Below are 22,209 nucleotides of genomic sequence, written 5' to 3' on the forward strand. Positions count from 1 at the left end.
ATATTCATGGAGTTGGGCATGAAGCAAAGGGATGAAGCAATGATTTTAGCCCTGCTCTGAGATGTGAGGGAGGCAGGGTTTTGGCTCTGCTGCAGCTTTTGTGAATTTACGGGAGTGGCTCAGGCATGTAAACTCTTGCAGTCCCAACCCTGGATCTGAGGAGGGAACAGGGTGCTGGCATCCCAGCTCTGTTCCTGATGGAAGGGGGTGTAGTTTACCCTTGCAGTGCTGCACTACTTGGAGCAAGACAAGGACCCACCTTAGAGCCATAGGTGGTGACAAGAGAGATGCAGAAGCTCTGAGTTAATATTGCTCGAGGCAGGGGATAGAAGGAGGAGTGCTCAGCATTGCTCACTTGGGGAAGCTCGCACTTGCCAGGTCAGACTCCTGCAGGAGGATGGAGCGTGGGACATGCCTTTGGCTCCTGAGGTGTCTCTTTGCTCAGCCGTAGCTGCAGAGCATGAGAGCATGTCTGGATCCAGAGGGAGGATATCTCTGGCATGAAGATTTCATTAAAATTCCACATTTTCAAAGTCAATAGTTTTAATCAATTAGCAGTGAAATGTATCAGAAATATTTTTAATTTTACTCTTCTTTTTAATAGAAACCTACTAGCAATTGCTGATTGCAAATAGGAGCATGCATGGATAAAGTTTCTCCGTTCCTTACTCCTTAGCCTTGCTGGCTCCTCTTCAGCAGTTGTTGGTTTGGAGTGGGTTTGTTACTTAATTTCATCCCTTTTTTTCCCCCCAGTAATTACTCTTTGCCAAGAGTATCAAATCTGAGAACTGGAGTGAGTGTGTTGCAAGAAAATGGAGAGATGCCACAAAGTGCCTTGGTACAAGGGAATGTGAGGAGGGATTTCACAGAACACCTGGAGGGTGTTTGGACTGCACTCAGCTGGAGGGAAACACAGTGCAGAACTGGCAGATGCAGAAAAAAGATAATAAAATGGTGAAATTAAGTAAAGGGAATAGATCTCGAGATCTATAGGGAATAGATCGGCAGGAGTGTGATGGATAAGCAGGAAAGATGAGCAGAGTAACAAGGACAGAAAGGAGCTCTTCCCACTCCTGCAATGTGCTTTGGGCAAAGAGGTGATAACTCATTAAGTGGGACCAGGTGGACTCTTTGTGTGCTCTCCAGAGCTCAGCAGCTCTTGTTTCAGCTGCCCCCAAGAATGAGTTCCAGACTCAGCACAGATAGTTGCTCTTTTGACAGCCACTTCAGGTTTTCCAAAGGACTTGGTGTCTGCGGGAAAATGCTGAACAATGTCTGAGATTGTGGTCAGTTAGGAGCCATCTGAAAGGGAGCTGGAAGATTTTAAACTCTAATTTGTGACCTAGAATGCTCAAAAAACCAGTGCTATGGCTCTGGTTTTATCCCGGTGTTATACTGCTGCTGTGGTGGAGTTAGTCTTGGTCCTTGCTGTCCTTGCTGAGAGAAAGATCAAGATGTTTCTAAATACCTGGAAGTCTTTTTTTTTTTTTTTTTTTTTTTTTTTGTGAAATACAGTTAAAGCAAAGAGTTTTTTTAAATATCCTGGACATCTTAGAGTCAGCTATGTATTTTCCTGCCAAGTGCAGGGAGGCAGTGCATGAGCTGCCCCTGGCAGCTGCAGGAACAGCGAATAACTGAGTGTTGGAGAATACCAGCTCCAAATCTGAGGTGGCAAGCTGGGCATAGGAGGGATGCTGTGATGCTGAATGGCATCATTATGGACTAGCACAGAAGCTGCTCTTCCCAAGAAAAGAGATTTGTCAGGAAGCTGAAAACTCCCTGCAAGTTTTCTTGGCCAATGCAGCAGACACTGGGGACAGTGGAGTGGGAGCATGAAGGACGCAGTGGGACAAGCACTGGGTCTTCAGCAAAAGCAACTTCTGGAAAGGGGGGAGTGAGTCCAGGGCCTGGTCCTTTTGGGATTTTTTCATCCAACATTCAGTAGGCCAATATTTCTGCCCTCTAACATCCCACGCTGCCCAACAAACAATGCACAGTGATGTGTGTCCCTGCCAATTCTCCCTTTCTACGGTGCTCTGCTAAGGGAAAACTTTGATACATCCAGCAAAATAGTCCACATAAATTACTTCGGTGATGGATGCAGACTCCGTGGTACTTTCCTGATGGTCCCCCACAAGGGACACATGGAGCTGCTGGGGTGAGGAGGAGATGGCCAAAGGGATTCCCAGCTGCTGGCCAGTGCCCAGGCAGTCCTGGGCTGCAGCACCATTCCGTGCCTGTTCTGCCGGGATCAGGAGTGACTAGCCATGGGTCATGGTTTTTGCATATGATAATACCGCAGGGCTGCTGGGGCCTCTGGGACCCAGGGCATGCCCCACCAACAAATGCCTAGCACAGTGCAGCTCTGGAGCTGCTCCTGAAGGGGGCCTCGATGTGGCATTCCTCTCTCCAGGGAGCTGAGAGACAGCTCCTGCGTTCAGAAAAGTCTCTTCTACTTAGAACTTCAAGCATGTTTTTCACATGGGAGAAATCTTGCTGCTGGTGAAAGATCCAATGAGAAAGCTGACATGTGTGGGGTGAAGGCTGCCGAGTGCTGGGAAATATTTGCTCTAAAGGGGTGTCTGAAATTCCTCTCTAAAGCTGAAATGAACCTGGTCTGTGGTAGCTGTTTGGGGTCCAAACAGTTCAACTGGATGATGCACAGAGAACTTTCACACCCAGGGGCTATGTAATAAACTAGTTTTCAAATGCAGGCCCAGTTCCCTTGATCACTCAATCCCTTTTTCTTGTGCAAGCTCAAAGCCTTGTGCTGAGATTGAGCTTCTTTACCTGGAAAGGTCTGCATTTGAACAGGCCTGGCCACAGCCAGGAGTCACTGGGGGATAACAGAAATATTTCCCTTAGCATGAAAGTCTAGCTCACTCTAGAATCAAATTCTTTGTACTCAAACTTTCTTCTGCCACTAGAGGTGACCAGATTTCTTTTTCTCCTTCTTGTTCTCCTTCCTCTTCTCTTCTTAATTTTATTGTTCCCTGTAATGAACAAAATTTTTTATTGTGCTTATTCCTATTCCTGTTTATCTCATTTTCTTTTTCTGATTAGTATTCTTATTTTTTATTTATGGCCTTATAGGATGGTTTGGATTGCAATGGATTTTTGAAGGCCTTCTTGTCCAACCCCCATGCAATGACAGCAGACATCTTCAAGTAGATCAGATCCCTCCTAGTCTGGCTTAGTCTTATTCTGCTTGCTCTCTCTCTTCACCTACTACTGCTGCTACTATAATTACTGTAACTATAATACTGCTGGTATTAGCATCATCATCCCATGCTGGACTCACCCTACAGACCAAAACCCCCATCCCAGAGCCTTCCCAGTTTCAGCACCAGGTAAGAGCAGCAGGATGAGCCAGCAGAGGGAGTGGTTCCCACGCAGACACCTTGTGCCAGCTGGCTGTGCCCAGGAGCTGGCCCATGGCTGCTGGAGATTGGCACAGGAGTGGTGGATGGGGACAGGGATGTGCAGGCTGGTGCTGCAGTCCTGTTCGGGGTCGGGTGAGGCTTCAGAGCCCTGCAGGCAGAAGAGCCAGCACACACAGCCATCTGGGTAACACGATAAGGCACTCATGGCATCTGAAAAGAAAGGCTCAGCCATCTAAAAAAAGCCCTGGGGTGGGGATAAGGCATTATTTAACACCTTAACTGAAAGGGCTCTGACCTGTGCACCAGATTCAGGCTTGAGGAATGTGTACAATGGTTTCATTTTAAAAGCAGAGGTGCATAGAGCTGGCATGCAGATAATAATAATCGCCAGCAAATATCCTTATTTACTGCTTGAGTATGATTTGGGGCTACCACACACAGCCCCACTGTGCAAGGCACTGTACAAGCACCTCGATGAGGGTAGCTCATACCTCTTAAGCTGCTCACTCTTAAAACTGAACAGTAAAACTGGTGGCACATGAGAACCCAACAGCCTGGGCTTTCACTGCCTGCTTCTGGCAGGGTTGAGCTGGAAAAAGGTGCTGGAGGCAGCAGTGAGAGGCTGCAGGAGAGCAGGGTAGGATGTGCACTGAGACGATGAAAGCCAGAGCTACAAGAGGGATGCTACAAGAAAAAGCCAGAGAGGGAGTTTTTACAAGGACATGTAGTGATGGGACAAGGGGTAACAGTTTTAAAGAAGAAGAGTTTAGATTGGAGATAAGGAAGAAATTCTGCACTGTGAGGGTGGTGAGACAGTGGCACAGGCTGCCCAGAGAAGTTGCAGATGCCCTGTTCCTGGAAACCTTCAAGACCAGGTTGGATGGGGCTTTGAGCAACTTAGTCTCACAGAAGGTGTCACTGCCCAGGGCAGGGGTCTTGGAACTACATGTGGTCTTTAAGGCTCCTTCTATGAATTCAGATGGGATTGACACCAAGCAGCAATTTTTTTGCACACCAAATTGCACTGCAGTTTTAATAGCAAGCCTACCAGAAAGGTTCATCTTAAAAATGCTCCAAGCAAGAAGATCTCCACCTCCCCACACCTTACAACACTCTTCTCCCTCCTGGAGCTTCCTCCCAGCAGGATTTTTCCTACCTGGGCTGATCAAGGCCCAAACCAGGGACCAGCAGAGGGATGTCGGCTGCCATCACCGTCCCTTCTTCTCATTCTGAGCCCAGCTGTCCTGGAGGAAGCTTCACATGCCTGGAGGGTCACTGGCTGTCTACCCTGCTTCTGTAGGGGACTGAGGGTGCTCCCAGGGCACCCAGGCACCAGGGGAGCCATGAACAAGGAGTCAAAGAGTCCACCAAGCAGCTGGAGAGGCCACCACAATGGTCAGGGCAGGTAGTATGGCCTACTGCTATCGTCCAACTTTCAGCTTGCCAAAAGCTCCATTGCTGCCTCTTTACGTGGCACCAGGAAAAAAAAGTTCCCTTTCAGCACCAAACTTTGCTGCAGGTTTTCAGCCTTTCACAGGACGGGGGCCAACACAGACCTGGTTCTCATCTCTTAGTTGCTGCCCTGCTTTGTGTCAGACCACAGGGCACTGGCACAGGACTGAGTTCTGGACTGCAGCAGGGCCATGCAGGGTTACTCTGGAAAATATGCACACTGATATTTTGTTCATCTAAAGCTGAAGTGCTCAGTATGAAAGAAAATAGCTTGTGGTCTTCATACCTCGAGTCAATGAATTCCTGGGCCTTTTATAGCTCAGGAATGCTGGGCACTCGTGTTTGGTTTTACAAGGCTTCGAAGCCGCAGCTTAAGGTCTGGATGAACATTAATCACAGCGGCACAATGACAGCTGCTGGTGTTTTTACCCCTCTCTCAGGTGGACTGCACTGTGGACATTGTGCCCTGTATTCCCCACTTGCTGTGGTTTGCAAAGCGGGGGTCACTACCTTCAGGCTGACTTAGCTGACCCAGAGTGCTCGAGGAACACAGCGGGGTGCTCAAGACCAGCCCGGTTCGTTGGATTGCATCCAGACCCCAGACTGGGGATCCTGATGACAAGCAGGATCCTGGCAGCATCCTTCCTGCAAGAGTGAGATCTGAACTTTTCGTGTTTCACTGCAATGTACTTTAAGTCCAGACCCAGAGGGTATTTAAAGATGTCTGAAATCACAGCTTTTCCTCAAGAATGCACCTCACTGCTGTTTGTATGTTCGCCCCTCTCAAACTTTGGGAGAAGAAAAGCCCTGAAAATGATAACAAACCAGCACAGAAGAGATGACACAGCTGCACGGTGCACTGAATCCAAGTGACTCCTGAAAAGGTCTTGTTATTTTGGATGGGACTAGATTTTTGAATGCTTCTAAATGGCAGTCTTGCTAATATTTTTAGCTCTTCTGAGCTCTTTCTTTACATGATGCAGGTCTGTTACTTACTTTTGGAATAATGGACTTTAATGTTTAAACAAACTGACTCTGGAAGTTTGCTTCTTTGCATATTTATTCCTGACATTAATATGCAAAATATATTTCACCTGCAGACAATGTTACTGTGACATTTTGTTTTTTGGCCAGAGTGTCTGTGGTGAAGACCCAACCCAAAAGTGGAATAAGCCCCCTCCTTGTTACACCTGAACACAGCTGGCCATGAGGCGTTTCCCTTCCTAATATTGGTTTGGCCTCTGTTAGTTTCCTTTTCTTCCATGGCCTTGAAAAACAAGATGTATGCCAAATTTTACTGTCAAATCTTGACTTGAAGGAAGTAAAAAAGCCACAGTCTCCGCAATCACCAAACTTTTGTTCTTGGCACAAAAAATACTGCCAGCTGCCATATCTTGAAGATGGAGTGATCAAATGGGTCAGGCCGACCTGTGCTTGCATGAGGAACATGCAATGCTGGGATCTGGGTCAAGCAAACTTCTCCTCACTCTCCTGCAACCCCCTGGATCTTTGCTGACACACTCCTGCTCAGGACAGATTAGTTCTTTTTGTATGTGCAAGGATCTGGGGAGAGAAGGTTGGGACAGGCAGAGAATTCATAGGAGAGAGAGGCCCTTAGTGGCATTCATGCCTTTCATGCCTGCAGCTCCCTGGGACCTGATTCAGGAATTTTTTAACAGACACTTTCAAGAGCATGTGAGAGCCTGCTGAGCAAACCTTCCTAACTCAGAGCTAGGCTCTTGGCTCACTTTTGCTCCCTTCCCCCCATTTATTTCAGTTGCATAAACAAACATAGGAACAATATTTCCACCAAGCTGGAGCATTCCCCTTGCCAGCACTACGGCATGAAATGGGATCTGATCTTTATTCCTTACTGAGCACAGTATATAATTCAAGAACATCTAGATATAAAAGATATTTAGGTACCTCACTCACACTGATCCAACATCTGTCAAATAAAGAAGCCCCAGACCCACAAGAAAAAAAAAACAAAACAGTGGGAGTTCTATGCTTAGCAGGAATATAGGGCTAAAAAATATTCGTATCTTCACCAAAGTATCTCATTAAGTTTCCCCTCTCATTTCCTTCCAGTGAAGACAATCTCACTAAAATCATATCTCTTCTTGATCATCTCTAAAATCATGCTCTTCTTGCTTGGGCAAGTGCCCAGTTTGACCCTCTGCCTTGAGGAGGATTTCATCCCACATACACTTACTGGTGTCACCTGCTGTGGGGCCTTTCATTAACACCTGTGAAAAATGGAGAAGATGCAAACTTAAAAGTCCCTGAGGTATCCCCTCTTAGTCATAGCACATTGTTTGCAAAAGCCTAAAGATTTTTTTCAAGTCCTTTCTTCCAGAGGACTGAATGTATTCACACTGGAAAAGTGAGAAAATAAACATGTTTATACATTTATTATCTACAATAGTAAGGCACAAATTTAAACAGCAAAGAATAAGAAGTCTTTGGCTGACCAACAATATCAACATTTGCTGGGGGTGACACATAACATCCTTCATTTCCCCCCCTATGTACAAATAACCCTCCAGCTGTAAAACACTGTACACAAACGTCTCTATACAACCAACAACAATAAAAAATGACAGTATTTTACAACTAGTTACCACTGACATCACCTGGAATGGCTACAGCACAGTTTCCCAAAAACACAAAACAGTTCAAAGAGCTGGGAAAGCCAGCACAAACGGAGCAGGGCCGCTCTGCTCAGCGGGGCTGACATATGGCAGTAGTACTCCATCCAAGTCCCGCTAGTGCTTGGGCTGGAAGGAGACACACCACTCCTCCAGACCTTCCCTCCAGGAAAACTAACATCTCTTGAGTTCAGCACAATTGGTGAGAATTTGGTTTATTTGAGCTGTTGCCTACGAGAGTTACCCACACACTGTCTCTAACAATTTCTGATATGTGACCATGAATCTGGGGCAGCATCAAGTGTAAAGCCAGCTTTGGATAGCAGAAACTGGGGAGACTGTGATCTCCCCAAGGAGGAGTGCTGTGCTCTAGCTGACTTTGAGAAATCGAGCTGAACCACTACCAAACATAAGTGAGAGCTGATCCATGCTGATCCAGCACTGTTTCTCCTGGATGCCTCACTGTCTGCCTGCACACAACTTACTGAAGAGTTTCAGCAAAAGAAATATTACAGCTGGTAACAAAATGCTTAGCAACTTCCAAGCACCCGGGCATCCTTATTTCTTGGATAAAAAGTAATGCAATTAAAAATTCAGCAACATTTTACTTATATTCCCTTGATTTGTCTTTTTCCTGCCCCATTCCTACCACAGACGCTTGAGGAAGGGCAACAAAAGTGGGTCAGTGGTGATATCACACGCGGTCCCGGCTTTTATGCAAACAATTACAACATTTAAATTAACTTTAAAGAAAAAAAGTTATCTTACATGGCATATATTAAGCTGCATAACGTTTCTAAGGGTTTTACACCTTTGGTTTCACAATGCAAAGCTGCTAATACTTGAAACACACAGTTTGCTTCCTGCACAACCTACCTACCACTACTTTGTTTAACAAGTGCGAAACTCAGAAAGAGGGTGACAAGAACATACATCTAATTCTAGGTACACGCAAAAATAAGTGCATAGCTTTAACATAGCAATTTTGTTCTTTTTAAAAATAAAAGGTATCAGCCAGGCAGTAATGAGCACAAGGCTCTGGCCTGTGAAGGCTTTGAGTTCACAAGGACTTCAGTTTTTGGCAAAAGCAGAGTTTAAAATGCCTGGTGTTCTCAACAGTCAAGGGCTCTGATTTGTCACCTGTGGGAAGGGGTGACCTCGAGCCAGCCCTGAGTGCACGATTACTTCTAGCACCCATCACTTTTCCACTCTGGGCAGCTTCACATTAGATCCCATCGCTCCTTTTCCCAAAGCCAAGCTCTCCTTAAAGCGCACCACAAGGCTCAGGAACTGCAAAGCCAATACAGAAATGCCTGACAGAGGAAAATTTCCCCATCAGCATGTGCAGTGCACGAAGCCACAAGTAACATAGCGGGTGAGCTGGCTGCCTCTTACTGAATTCAGGGACAAAGCTGAAAATAAGAAATGTTCCACTCTGGGTAAAATAAGGTAAAGAAACCGCAGCTCAGCACAGAAAACACACGATGCTCACGTACTGCTCTGCAGTTAAACCCTTACCTGCCTGCTCCTGCACTCCTTAATGTCTTGCCCCACATCAGCTTGAACAGCAGGTTTGTATGCTCAAAGAAGCTAGGATTTGGCTGTAAGAATTGAAAGTAAGGAAAGATCTTGTTCTTACCACAAATACACTGATTCTTCAAATATGAACCAGTGCCCAGAAAGAGGTATCTTCTGATCTCACATACGAACCCAGCTTAACTCCTCTAAAAACAAACCCATGCAGCTCCCCTCTGAAGGAACTCTATAATGCACAGCCCTTTAGGGATCCTCCCCCAACTTTCCCTCCTGAAACTCTCCCGTGGTTACAACAGGGTTAGCTTCAGCAGGGTCCCCCCTCCCGCTTCTACATGCATCCACCAGGAGAATTCCAGCCAACAACTGCTCCTATCAAAAAAAGAAGTCTCAGCAAGCTCTGAGGTTGCAAGACATGACTATTTGTACTGTAAATTCAGCTCCAAGAGAAACACTTGTCCAGCCAGGAAAGAGGCACCTGACCTGCCTGCCCAGGAAAGCCACACCAATGCTACTTCAAACAAATACTTACAAGAACCTGCCGTGTACATCTACAGACCAATTATTCACAAAAATTAAGAAGTGAAATTTTTGAGACTGAAACCTTTGAGAAATGCATTGATACTGAGGAAGATGCAAGTTTTTCCTGGATTATTCAGAAACTTTCTCTGGCCTCCAAAGAGACAGGATTTCACTCCCTGTCCTGGTTGCAGAGGCAGGAAAACAGAGCAGCAGCGTGCAACCAGTCTGTAACTTCACTACTTTCTCTTTATGCCAGAAAACAGAGTTTCCTTTTTCCTCAACACTCCCCTTCTCATACCACTTTCCATTTTCAATGACCCTTTCTATTCAGAAAATATCAGAAGTTCATTTCATCACTCCTCTTCAGTGCTCTTGACTTCTCGCCTAGTGAAAAGTCTCAACGTATCAGACTCTAGCTTCAATTTTAGAATAAACTTTGTCTTTTTTCAAACTCTCAGAGTTAGTTTTCAAGGTTGGCACACCGAGGACCATCTTGGGCCTGGCTGTACACACACAAAACCCCAGAGATGCTGTCCTCTGCTCAGATGAGGACTTCCATCATGTCTGTATCTGGAAACTCAGGCTTGTGGAGCAGACTGCTCACTCTGCCTTTGCTGTCAGGAAGCTTCCCGTGGCTGGAGTTCTCTGCAATGGAAAGAAGGGAAAGTTAGTCTTCAGTCCAAGTTGTTCAAAGCAAATACCATCCCATTCCTTGAAGGTGGGGCATGTATTACCTGTACATCCTACATACTGAAAGCCATATTTGTTCAGGACACTAAGAATGTGTGATGCTGAATTCCCCGCACAATGACAGCAGGTGTGTCAGTGTGCACAGACCCCGAGATGGTATTTAAGAGATACATACAAAACAGCCTCTTTAGCTAAAACCACAGAACAGTCTGGGTTGGAAGGAATGCTAAAGACCATCTAGTTCTGTGATAGTCAGCCCTTTTAATGATACATAGCATGTTTTTAGAGGGAAAACTTGCTTTTGAGAGGAGATGAATGTGTCAGAGACAGGCTTTTTCAAAATAATGCGCATAAAATAAGTGTCTCCTTTGCTAGGGCTGCAAACCAGCAGTTTCCACCTTTCAAAAATAACTAAAATTGTACTTCTTCATCCCTCCTAAAAAAAAGATCTCCACTTTCTCCTTACTATTCCCCCCAGCTTTCCTTTAAATTTTTTCCTTTAAAAATTAGGGAGAAAATGGTGTTTTAACCAACCATGGTTTCAGTTGAAAAAAAAGAGAAGAGTTTGAGTATGTGAGCAGGTGTGGAGTGTTTTCAAGGTGTGAAATGCTACAATTTTATACATAGCAGCATAAATATCTAGCCTGCCACAAACGAATGGAGCTTCACAGAAGCTGCCAAGCACAAAGCTCTGCAAAGCCACTCTGGGCAGCCTTAGAAAGTTCTCTCTCTACAATTTTAGTTTCCCTGGAGAAACCTCCACCATACCTTACAAACTGTGCCAGCATCACATACCCACACCTTGCCCCCATGAATACTGATGTGTCTCTGGGGATTGCTGATAGCCCCGGGGGTGCTGACATTTTGCACTGATGTGGATCTGGCAGAGCTCACCCAGTTTCTCGCTGGCCACTCGCGTCCCCAGGGGCCGTGGGGCTGGGCTGTGTGATGGGGTGGTAGCCAGGCGTCCCCGGCCGGGGAAGGAGGCGGTGGCGGGCCAGAAGAGCTCAGCGCTTTTGTCCGTCTGCGTGCTGCTGTCTTTGCTGCCCGTCTTTGCGTGGGAGGCTGCCGGCACTGGGACGGGCATGCAAGACAAGGAGGGCAGAGGCGGAGGCAGAGAGGGGCCTGATGGGTGGTCATGGTGCTCCTTTCCCAAGAGCAGCCCTGCAAACACATAGAGGTCAGTCATATCCCGGCTCAAATGCATGTGCTGTCCCCTGTCCCACCCTGGAGCTACAAGATGCTGGGTATGGCTCCAGTCATTTAGCTTGGCTTAGCTTTTCCCCTTGATGCTGCTTTTGCTGGCATACATATGGTACCTTCCTACAAAACAGCTTTTTGAAAACAGCTCCTCCTCCCTGCCTCCCCTTCTGCACACCCATCCCAGTGGCACTTACTCCCGACACTGCCTTGCACACCTCCACCCTCCATTCTATGTGGTCCCAAACAACAGGCAGTCCTGTACTGATTTTCCCATTTATCTGCCACATCACATCATGCTGTGCTAGCCAAAGAGATGCTCACCCTCTTGATTAACTTTATTCAGGCTTTATTTCTAGCCCAAATTTGTTATTTACTACCACAAAGTTGCAAACATTATGAGCTTGTATGTGGGAGGTCTTCCCTCAACTATGGCTTTATATAATCAGTTCAGAATGATTTAATATGATCAAAAATGTAATTAAGATACAATGCGAGGTTAAAGCACAAGGACACATATTCTGTCCATGGAAATTGCTCTGGAAATGAGCTGTCAGGGCAATGTGTGCCAAGGCACTTTGGCTAAGCTCAAGCACAAGGATTAGCATGAAGTTATGGATGAACCAAATCTTAAGCAAAAGCAGAACTCACCTATGCTTCCCTTCCAGAGCTTTTCTTCCTTCCTCTCCTCAGCTATCTGGTTGCTGGTGAGCGAGGTCTGGCGCGAATGCGCGCCTGCAGCAGCAGCGATGGAGGGCACGGACCGCGCCGGTCGCAGGCTGGCGCTGTCAGCTTTGCCAGGGTCCTTCCGTGACCGCTGCTGAAGGACCTTGATCATGGCATCCTTCTCAATTATTTTGGCATGGAGATTCTTTATTCTGCCAAAATATGAATGCTCTGCTTACAGGAATGGAAAAAACATTTGTATGGGCAGGTCTCCACACCTGGAGGCAGCAGGGAGGTCCCCAGGCAGATGCCCTGCTGCTCTGTCCTCCCTGCTTTTGGATACTTGGGCAAGCTCCCGGCAGTTGCTCCAAGGATAACCATGCACTTCAAAACAGACAGCATTTCTAGCTATTAAGCCAAAACTTTTCTGCAAGGTTAACTGAACCCATCTATGCTATGGTTTTACTAACCCAGTAGGAACAGTGGGCAGTATCCTGACCAGGCTGCACATTGCTACCTTTACAATACAAACACAAGGGCAATTTTCACACTGGTAATACATTGGGGCCAAATGTGGAAACTATGCTTTGGCAGACTGAGTTAACCCCAGGATTCAGGTCTGTTGTCAGCTTGAGTAAAGACCTGCTGCAGTGAGTTCCTTTTGGTTTCTCTAAGAGATGGTCTGGGCTCTTCCTTCTCCCTCACTGCTGCAAAAACAATCAGCACATGGTGTTCAGAGCTGACCAAAGCTTGCTACTTCTCTCATACAGACCCTGAAGACTCTCAAATCACTAAAAAAAATGGGATTATCTGAACTCTTCTCCAGGAATAATTAACACCAAATCATACTGAACAACTGCAAAACTATGTTTTTCAAAAATTTGTACACTTTCACAGTCAAATGACTAGCCTGACTGTGCTGTACAATATATAACACAATGCAGGGCATTTTGTGAAGCAGTGAAAGCATTAGTTTTCATCATCACATGTTTAATGAGCAATTTAAACACAAGATGCTGATCTATATTTATGAAGGCAGTGGCAAAACTCCACTACTTCCTTGGAAGCAGGATTAGCTTGCATCTGTGAGTGAAAAACAAAACCCAAACCCAGTAAAAACAATCACTGGTATTTTCCGCAAGCAACAAATACACCTTTTTTATAAAAGTGTCTGCAAATTTGTGTCCTTGCATGCCAGACTACTTTTAATAGTAGAACAGCCTCTGCTTTGTAAAAACGTTGGGTTTGCCACAGAAGGCTTAACAGGAAGGTAGGGAGGAGGTTATGACAACAACTCTTTAATCCCTGTTTGAATGCTGAAGAGCAAAAATAAGTCAAAATGAAGCCAAGCCCATCCTTTCCAGTCATGTAGGAAGGAACAGAAGGGCATCCTGGTTTATCTGAGCCCAGCCCCAGCACCACAACAAGCAGGAATGGCAAGGCACATCCTTACGTGTACTCCATGTCCTGGCAGCGGCGATTGGCTTGCACGATCTCCTCCTCCTCCTGCCAGCCCCGCACCTCCAGCGCCATCTCGCCGTAGCTGCCATTGTGCGAGTGGCTCGGGGCCGAGGCGTCCCTGGCAAAGAGGTTCACCACGGTCAGACAGGCTCCTGAGACTGTGCGGGTGGCTTTTGCAAGTGAGACTGAAACTTGCAAAGAAAACCCCAAACCCATGTTCAAAGAGCAAGCCAGCGATGGCTGTCTGTCAAGCAGATGGCCACCTGGCATTGGGGCATCCTGTTGCAGACTACTCTTGGCTTGGCCTGGGTCATTAATGGTATTCATTTAAGTGGGTTAAAGGAACAGAGGGCATGCTGGAATCATGGGTGACCCACACAGGGATAACAGCCACCCAGAAGGAGAGGGTCAGACAGCAGAGGAACCCACTCACCAGATCCCAAGTCAACAAGACTACATCATGAACCAGTAACAAAGCTCTACACTTTGGAAGTTGAAAAAAAATCACAGTAATTGCTGCCTAGACTGGAGTGTGAAAGGAAAGTCCATCCTGAGTCACACATCTAAACACATTTCAAAGGGAAAACCCACTTTAGGATGTTTTCTGGGGATTTGGTTCCTAAGAAACTGGGTTGAGAAGTTAACTATCTCATCCTCCTGATCACTGGAAAGTGTCACTGCCTTTTGTGCTTTTGGCCACCACACTTTGATACAGACAAACTGGGGACAGATAGTCCAGACATGCGCAATGTGAAAGGGTTGACACTTGGACATGTCAGGAATGGCTGAGGGGAGGAAGCTAGTTCAGACCAGGGACAATACAACAGGGAATATCTGTCTTCCAATATTTACAAGGCTGTTTAAACATCAGTGGTGGTCAGTTGTTCATCCTGTATGCCTGAGAAGGACAAGAATCAATGCAGATAATTGGCAGTGAAGAAGTTTAGCTTAGCTATCAGGAAAAACATTTTAGTTTGAAGATTAATGAAGTGGTGAAAAGGGTTATTTAGGCAATAAAATTACCCTTACTACAGGTTTTTAAAACTAGGTTAAACAACCTTGTTGCAGGCCACGGGATGGGTGCAGCCATATACCATGTCCCTGCTCACTCCGCCAGGGTACTGGGAGGAGCTGCCTTACCTGTGCTGTGTAATTTGGCACCTTGAGACTGCCAGAGGACACTGCTTCAATCTGATGCCTAGATTTGATAAACTTCTGGGCCTGGTCAGAAGGATAAATCCTGTCTCAATCAACTATTCTGTTTCACTGGCGTGACACCTAGGAGAAGTGCATTAACCCTGGCAGTGTGACTGTGCAGGGCAAGGCAAGTAACACCCAGCCTTAACAGAACACCCATTCTGTACTGTTTTGCCATGCTTTCCATGGTGAACAGAGCTGCCTGCTTGCAGCAAGGCCATCTTACCTCTCCGTTGCAGCTGTGGCTGCAGCATTCATGGCAAAGTGCCGGATTGTACTCTCCTCCAGATACTTCTGCTCCCACTTGGTCATGTCAGCTTCCAAGGCCAGGATCCTCTCCTCCTTCTCCCGCACCAGCTCCATGAGGGCTGGGGCATTATGCTCCGGAAGGCTGCTTGCCTGGTAGCTGCCCTGCCTCTGCCAGTGGAAACAGTGACAGATATTCATGCCCTGCAGAGCATGGCATGCTGACCCTTTTTTCCTCAGTTTTCTGGCACATACAAAGACATCTCCATGTCTTTTGACAGAAGCAGGTGGAAATCCCAGGCTAAACCCCTTAGCTTGCAGAACAGGCACGTTGACCATATATGCAACCCTAGCACATGCTTCCCCAGACCATGCTGACAGAAGCAGGGATTTGGCTGCTACCCTGAATGTGCAGAGATTTCCTGGGATACCCCAAGCCAAGGGAAAAAGTAGGAAAAAAAAATTGGTAGGAAAAGAAGCAATGAAGCTTTAAAAGATATTCTTCTTGCTGGGACTTCATGCCCATGGCAGTGCTAAGTATGGACAGGCTTATTACCAGAGGGTTTATATATTAAAGCTGAAAAAATGCACCTTGTGACCCAGTTACATGTACCCTGTTTAAAGCAGCAGCTGGGAAAATATCCCAGCCAAGCATTTAAGCTTGTCCCTTCTGGCACATTAGTTCTCTTGTGCCCTCAGGGGATGATTTCCATGGTGCAACAGCTAACTTTCTAACTAGAGGGGCAGAAGATTCCCAGGCACCTGTGGCGTGGCTTCCATGGGATGCTGACGAGCAGCAATGGGTGAATAACTCTTTCCATCTATGCTGCAAGAAAAGTGCTTGTCCAGGCCAGATTTATTCCACCCAGTTACAGCATATAATTAAGTCACCTAAGCAGCATGGGTAGCTACCCTGAGCTCCTCTCACTGCTGATAGAGTGGAGGCAGAGGGAGATCCAGTCCTTGACTCAGCAGAAGGATGAGTGCACAATGTGCACGAAGCTCTGGGAGAACTCAGTAGAAATAAATTTATTTTTAAATAAACAATGCAAGAGATTTGTTATACTCCATGGTGAACAGTATTGTGCTGAAGAGGAAATCATGTCTCAGGAGCACTGGGGTCTCATTCATGCTGCATCTTGAAGTTCACTGGCAAAGCTGTACCATTGAAACTAGAGATACCAGGGAAGGGCTGCAGCCTTTGCCTCTGGTGCAGTAACAAGATGTTTGGAAGATGCTTTTTGGAAATGCAGTATGGAGCAGCCCTTGGAAACAATGGCTGTGACTCTTCTTCTGCAAAAAGTATTGTCAAACCTCTGTCAGGAACACAGTATTTTGGAAGTGTGGTCCTGATCTACAACTGGTATCTTGGGACATCACAGGAGCTGGTAATCTTCTGAGTCAAAACATCTGCCAGCCCTGCACACTGAGCATGCAGTGCTGACTGAAAGAGTTTGTTTATTGGTCCCAATTCGTGAGTCAGTGATAAGGAAGATTTGCCATTTTGGACTCAGCTACCAACAAGCCAGGGACAGAAGAGATTCTGGCTCACTGTCTCTGTGTGCTAGGTCCCTTCCGCTCACTCTGGTAAAAATGAGAAAAGAAAATCACCTTTTTTTCTCTGCAATGAGAAAATGTTTCAGTAGCTATAACTTTGATTACTCAAAGAAGACAGCTCTGAAGCAAAAAGCTGGGATATTTTGATGTAAAAAGATTCTCTGCAACATTGTGGCTCATAAACAAACAGTATAAATAAGAATAGTAAAAATACCCCAAAGTTCTCTCCCAAAGCTTATAGGCGAGACAAGAAGCTAAGAGTATCTTTCCTCTTAAAACTGGCTAGATGGAATGGGTGCAGGCATTTGAAAATTATGTCAACCCAACAGCAATTGCTAATTACGGTACCAAAAATTTTTTAAAAATAAACAATCTGTAAATTACAGAAAATTTTTTTGCCAAAATGAACAGACATAGCCTGAACTTGCAAGACAAGGATTTGAGCAACAGTCCATCTCTGTTACTTAATATATCAATTTGTCTCTGTACCCCAGCCTTAGTTCTAGATTTACATTCACTTGAATTTTAATTGGATTTTTCTCAGATGTTCTTTTCTCAAATGGCATTAGCATGTTATATTCTATGCAATTCCTTTGTTAAACTGGAAGGGAGCTGGCTAAGGGGGAACTGAGAATACTTGAACACCAAGCCTGTGGTGGACTGGGCAAGAAAGACTTAGAACACTTCTATGGAAGCAAGAAAGAGTAGAGATGAATGAGAAGGGTCTGCAGGGAGCAAGAGCAGAGTGATACTTTGGGCAGGGTGCTGGGGGACCTGCCCTGCCCTGGGGCTGCCAGAAGGAAGGGGATGCTCTCAGGTCTGGCCGCCTCATGACTCTGCAAACCCTGACACTGACCCTGACCGTGGAGCTATTTCCCAATGGCATCCTGCCAGGAGGATCAGCCCCTCTGCTTTCTGGCAGCACAAGCTCTGTGTAACAGCTGCTCTGGTGTCCACTAATGGCTTATAAATAAGGAAAGGTTATAGTAGCAGATGCGTGCGATGACAGATACGGGTGAGCGCCTCAAGAGTTCCAAGAGCATCATGCTTTGCTTATGTTGCTGCTTTTTCCCCAAGCTGTAGTTTGATACATTTAGCATATCTGCTCACTCTCCTCCAGGGTCAATAGCCATGTATTTGGCATTTGGTGCAGGCTGCAGCCTGGAAATTCTCCCTGCAACATCCTCTTTTTTTTTTTTTTTTTTCCTTTTCAAGGTGACTGGACTTTGTGACTTAGGGATGAAGGTGTTATAACACAGGAGTAACTGTGCATAAAATACAAGCATAGCAATACCCCTCTAAGGACATAAGGCTGCCAAAAAACAAGGGGACACATACAGAAATTCAAAGCTATACTCCTAGCCCATTCTGGACTGGAGTGATATATAAATAATTTATTGTCTGAAGATGATATCACTTGGCTCCAGATCTGTCATGGGTTGAAGATTCTGTGAACCACATACATCAAGCTTTGCATAGAACAAATATGGGCCTAGATCTTGCTCCTACCAGATCCCACATCATCCCACTTGGCGTTTTCAATGAAACGTCAGCTAGAATTTTTGGGGTGAATCTCACATGTACCACACCTTTCCTCTCCTCCTGTTGTGTGGAGCTGGTTTTTGCACAATTTGTCATTGCTAGAGAGAGAAACATGGAAGGCCATTTTCCCCTGCTGCCCTTGGGCAAGGAAGCCAGGACATCTCATCCCAGCAGCAGGCAGGACTCAACTGTATCCAGAGCCCCACAGCAGAACGGCCCCATCCTCTGCTGAAGATCAGGAATAAGAATCAGAGAGTGATTTGGGTTGCAAGGGACCTTCAAAGATCATCTAAATCCAACCCTCCTGTCATGGGCAAGGAAAACTTCATGAGTTCAAAGCCCCATCCAACATTATCGTGAACACTTCCAGTGATCAGTGACCCTATCCAAAGGAATGGTTTAGGAGGAAATCCCAACAACCCAAATCCAAAGACAAGGTGTCACCTGGCAGGGCTGCAAGTGACCATCTCTGTTCAAATCAACACCAAAGGCCCCGTGCTGGGGTCCTGCCCATATCACCCTGTCCTCACCTGCTGCATCCTCAGTGAGTCCAGCTCTCGCTCCAGGCGCGTGCGCAGCCGCCGCTCCATCTGCTCCCTCTTCTCACAGGCCGCCTGCAGCTGTGTCAGCGCCTGCTGCAGCTTTTCCACCTTCTCCACGTAGGCCTGCTTCCTGCGCAGCTGTGGGGCACAGGGGTCAGCAGTCTGGAGGGCACTGTACCCCACCCTGGGTCACTGGGACCCCGTGCACTTGCAGGCACACACTGAGCTTTAGCACGGCTTTGGTCATTTGCTTCCAAGAGTTTCTCTAGGGAAAGGATGGTGTCTCTTTGATGGGCAGGGAATGTGCACAGCAGGCATTGCTGGGGCACAGTTCAGCTACCCTTTTTGGAAGGAATGCTGCCCCAGATCTTCTACCCACTGGGGATCTGCTAATCATGAACCCTCCAGGCCCTTTCTAAGCAAGAGCTGTCATGTTGGTGGACCCTCTTTGGGCAAACACACAGGACAGACCCAGTTAAGAGGAATCCCCGTGGGTTTTATTGACTGCTGACACTTGGCATACTGCCTGCACCCAGAGAGGGCGGTTCTTTCTTCACTCCTGCATATTTGCTTAACACAGGTGGAACAAGTGGAGTGCCAGCAGCCAGAAGCACTCCCACCTACTCTATCATGCTCACAGGCTTGTCCATGGTGATCTGTAGATGGGATGGCCTGGCAGCTAAAGCCAGGCACTCTTTACATCTATAATACAATTACTGAAGGGCTAAACACGACACAAGGATTTTGCAATGCAGGGTTTTACAGCCAGAGATTGCTCAAGCAGTATACCCCAAAAGGGGTACGAATTCCTCTTCTGTCACCCTAAATCCATCCATGTCACAGGTGAAGTGAAATACAGGCTTGCTCACAACAAAAGCATAGCTTGGTCTAAACAAACCTCCCTAAGCCCTGGCACCAACAACTGGCAGAGTGACCTCCTTAGCCCTGCTGCAATCTAGGGGAATGCTTACAGCTCCCTGGGCTTTCCCTGAAAATTAATGAGATTATAAACCCCACTAGTCTCTGGCAGCAGCATGAAGACTGCATTCCTTAGGAGCTCACAACTTGGCAAGACCCACACAGCAGAGGCTTCTTGCTGAAAGTGCTGTTTTGGCAGAAGGAAGGTGTTTGTGTCACCTCCAGCCACACCAGCATGGATAGAGAGGGTTAGGGAGCTCCCCCAGGGTCTCTTTGGCAGCAGATCTCATCTGATCTCATCTGCTCTCCCAAATGTTGCAGGGTCCATCTGTATCACAGCAGCCACAACTTGGCTTTGAAGCAGCCCTCTAGGCCCGAGGGTTCACACTCACACACCTCTGCTCTTGTGGGAGAGGCGATGCTCACATGCTCACCACCGCCTTCAAAAACAATTTTGCAGGAGATACGCAACAAGACAGTTCTCATATTCACAAGTTTATAGGGAGGCTCTCAAGCCAATTCTGACTTTTCTAGTCTGCATGCAGATTCATAAACAAAAACCAAAAATCACCAATGCATTTAAAACACAAAGTATAAAATGTTGTAATTCAAATTAATTTGGGCTGCCAGTGAAGCATGGATCTTAAGGGAAGGATGGCTAAAATCAGAGACGTGATGCTAAGCTCCAACACCTCACAGACACACAGACTCCAAAAAACCCCGAAACTGGAGAAGCACCAATCCATCCTCCTGCTGCATGGTAGGAACAACTGTACATAAAACCTGGCACATATCTCTATAAGCTGTTTACAAAATCACCCAGGGGTAGGAATTACAAGACCTATCCCTGTAAACTACTTCACAGCTTATTTTCCTTTACTGCCAGAAAACTTTTACCCTAATGCCTAATCTGGCTTTCTCTTATGCAATTTAAGCAAATTACTTCTTGCTCTGTTTCCAAACTGTGATCTACTAGAGCAAGAAGCATTTAATTAAACAATTCACTTCTTCACTAGATCAGCAAACTTGCCTGAATGCTGCCCTTGTCCTGGGGATTAGGAAAATAAAGATGAAGAAGAGCTAAGGCTAAAAGGGGATCATCCAAGCAAATAAATCTGAGTAAAGATGAGTGGGTCTTGGAAAAATATATGGTCTAGAAATGTAACTCCAGTTTGAACAATTGAATTCTACAGATATGAGATTTGAATGAAAGACTGTAAGAGATGGAGAATCCACTATCACTCTAAGTAGATTGTTTCAGTGTTAATTAACACTGAAACTCTTTAATCTCTGGACTCTTTATTTTCAGCCTGATTTGCTCAGCTTCAGCCTCCAAACACTGCATCTCATAATTTCCTCTTATGTTAAATAGCAATGTTCATCTCTCTACAGCAATCCTTTCTTCATCCATCCCTGAATGGATGAAGGGAGAACAGTGGATATTGCCTACTTTGACTGTGACAGGGCTCACAATACTGTCTCTCACAACACCCTCATGGGTAAACTCAGGAACCATGGATGAGTGGACAGTGAGGAGGATTAAGAATTGGCTGAACAGCAGATCCCAGGTGGCACAGGGTCTGGTTGGAGGATTGTTACTGGTGGTGTCCCCCAAGGCTCAATATTGGGCTCAGCTTTATAAATCTATGAACCAATGACTTGAGTGAAGGTGCAGATGGTTCCTCAGTAAGATCCCTGCAGACACAAAGCTGGGAGGAGTTGCTGATACCCCAGAGGGCTGTGCAGCCCTCCATAAGGACCTCAACAGGCTGGAGAGATGGGCACAGAGGAACCTTCTGAAATTTAACAGGGAAAAATGCAGAGCCCTACACCTGGGGAGAAATAAGACCATACTCCAGTACAGGATGGGGGCTGACCTGCTGGAAACCAGCTCTGCAGAGAAGGAAGAAGCTCTGAGGGTTCTTTACTATGTGGGTGACCAAGCACTGGAACAGATTGACCAGAGAGGTTATGGAGCCTCCCTCACTGCAGATCATCAAGAACCATCTGGACACAATCCTGTGCCATGTGCTCTAGGATGACACTGCTTGAGCAGGGAGGTTGGAGCAGAAGACCCACTGTTGTCCCTTCCAGTCATAACCATTCAGTGATTCATGTGCACAGACAGAAGCTCAGACAACTTTTCACTGTAATTCTTCCCAAAAAAGAACAGCTTCTGGACCCCAAATAAATTGTACAGCTGCTTTCTGAGCCCTCTCCAATTATTCAGTTTTCTATTCAAAGCATGGAACAGACACATGATTCCAGCAGCAGTCTGCTAAATGACATGTGGTAATAATACCACCTACACATTTTGAATTAAATCCTTCTACTAGCAGGCACTCAGGATAATGCAGATTTATATAGAACACTATCTTATGTTAATTCAACTTAGTAGCTACTGCTTAATTCTCAAGGCTTGATTTAAAATGCTGTTAAATACATGCTGGTGGTAGAAGAAATGTGGGCAGATTTACAAAGCAGTGTATGAGCTAGAGCTCTGTTAACAATAATAACAGTCATTTTGATTTGACTGAATTTGTGTTTTCCTCAATATATTCTGAACTATAGTAAAAATCCCTGGCTTAAAATGAAGGTTTAACACTGCAGCTTATCTTCTCCATGTGTCTAATTAAGATCCAGAAACAC

The 22,209-nt window shown here is 46.0% G+C and overlaps 1 protein-coding gene across 1 annotated transcript in view; it reads right to left on the bottom strand.

The window, feature by feature from the left end:
* Positions 1 to 7,222: 7,222 nt before the first annotated feature.
* The window catches only part of AMOTL1 (angiomotin like 1), a 54,384-nt gene continuing 39,397 nt past the window's right edge, over positions 7,223 to 22,209 (bottom strand). Inside the window, exons 8-13 of the mRNA XM_041487287.1 lie at positions 18,631 to 18,780; positions 14,982 to 15,172; positions 13,551 to 13,676; positions 12,083 to 12,309; positions 11,126 to 11,395; positions 7,223 to 10,186 (exon numbers count right to left, since the gene is read on the bottom strand). Coding sequence (XP_041343221.1) covers positions 10,083 to 10,186; positions 11,126 to 11,395; positions 12,083 to 12,309; positions 13,551 to 13,676; positions 14,982 to 15,172; positions 18,631 to 18,780 — 1,068 coding nt within the window. The 3' untranslated portion in view covers positions 7,223 to 10,082. The remainder of the gene's footprint in view (positions 10,187 to 11,125; positions 11,396 to 12,082; positions 12,310 to 13,550; positions 13,677 to 14,981; positions 15,173 to 18,630; positions 18,781 to 22,209) is intronic.

Source organism: Pyrgilauda ruficollis, unplaced genomic scaffold, assembly GCF_017590135.1.
Source record: "Pyrgilauda ruficollis isolate IOZ18807 unplaced genomic scaffold, ASM1759013v1 scaffold8, whole genome shotgun sequence".
In the NCBI taxonomy this organism is placed as follows: Eukaryota; Metazoa; Chordata; class Aves; order Passeriformes; family Passeridae; genus Pyrgilauda; species Pyrgilauda ruficollis.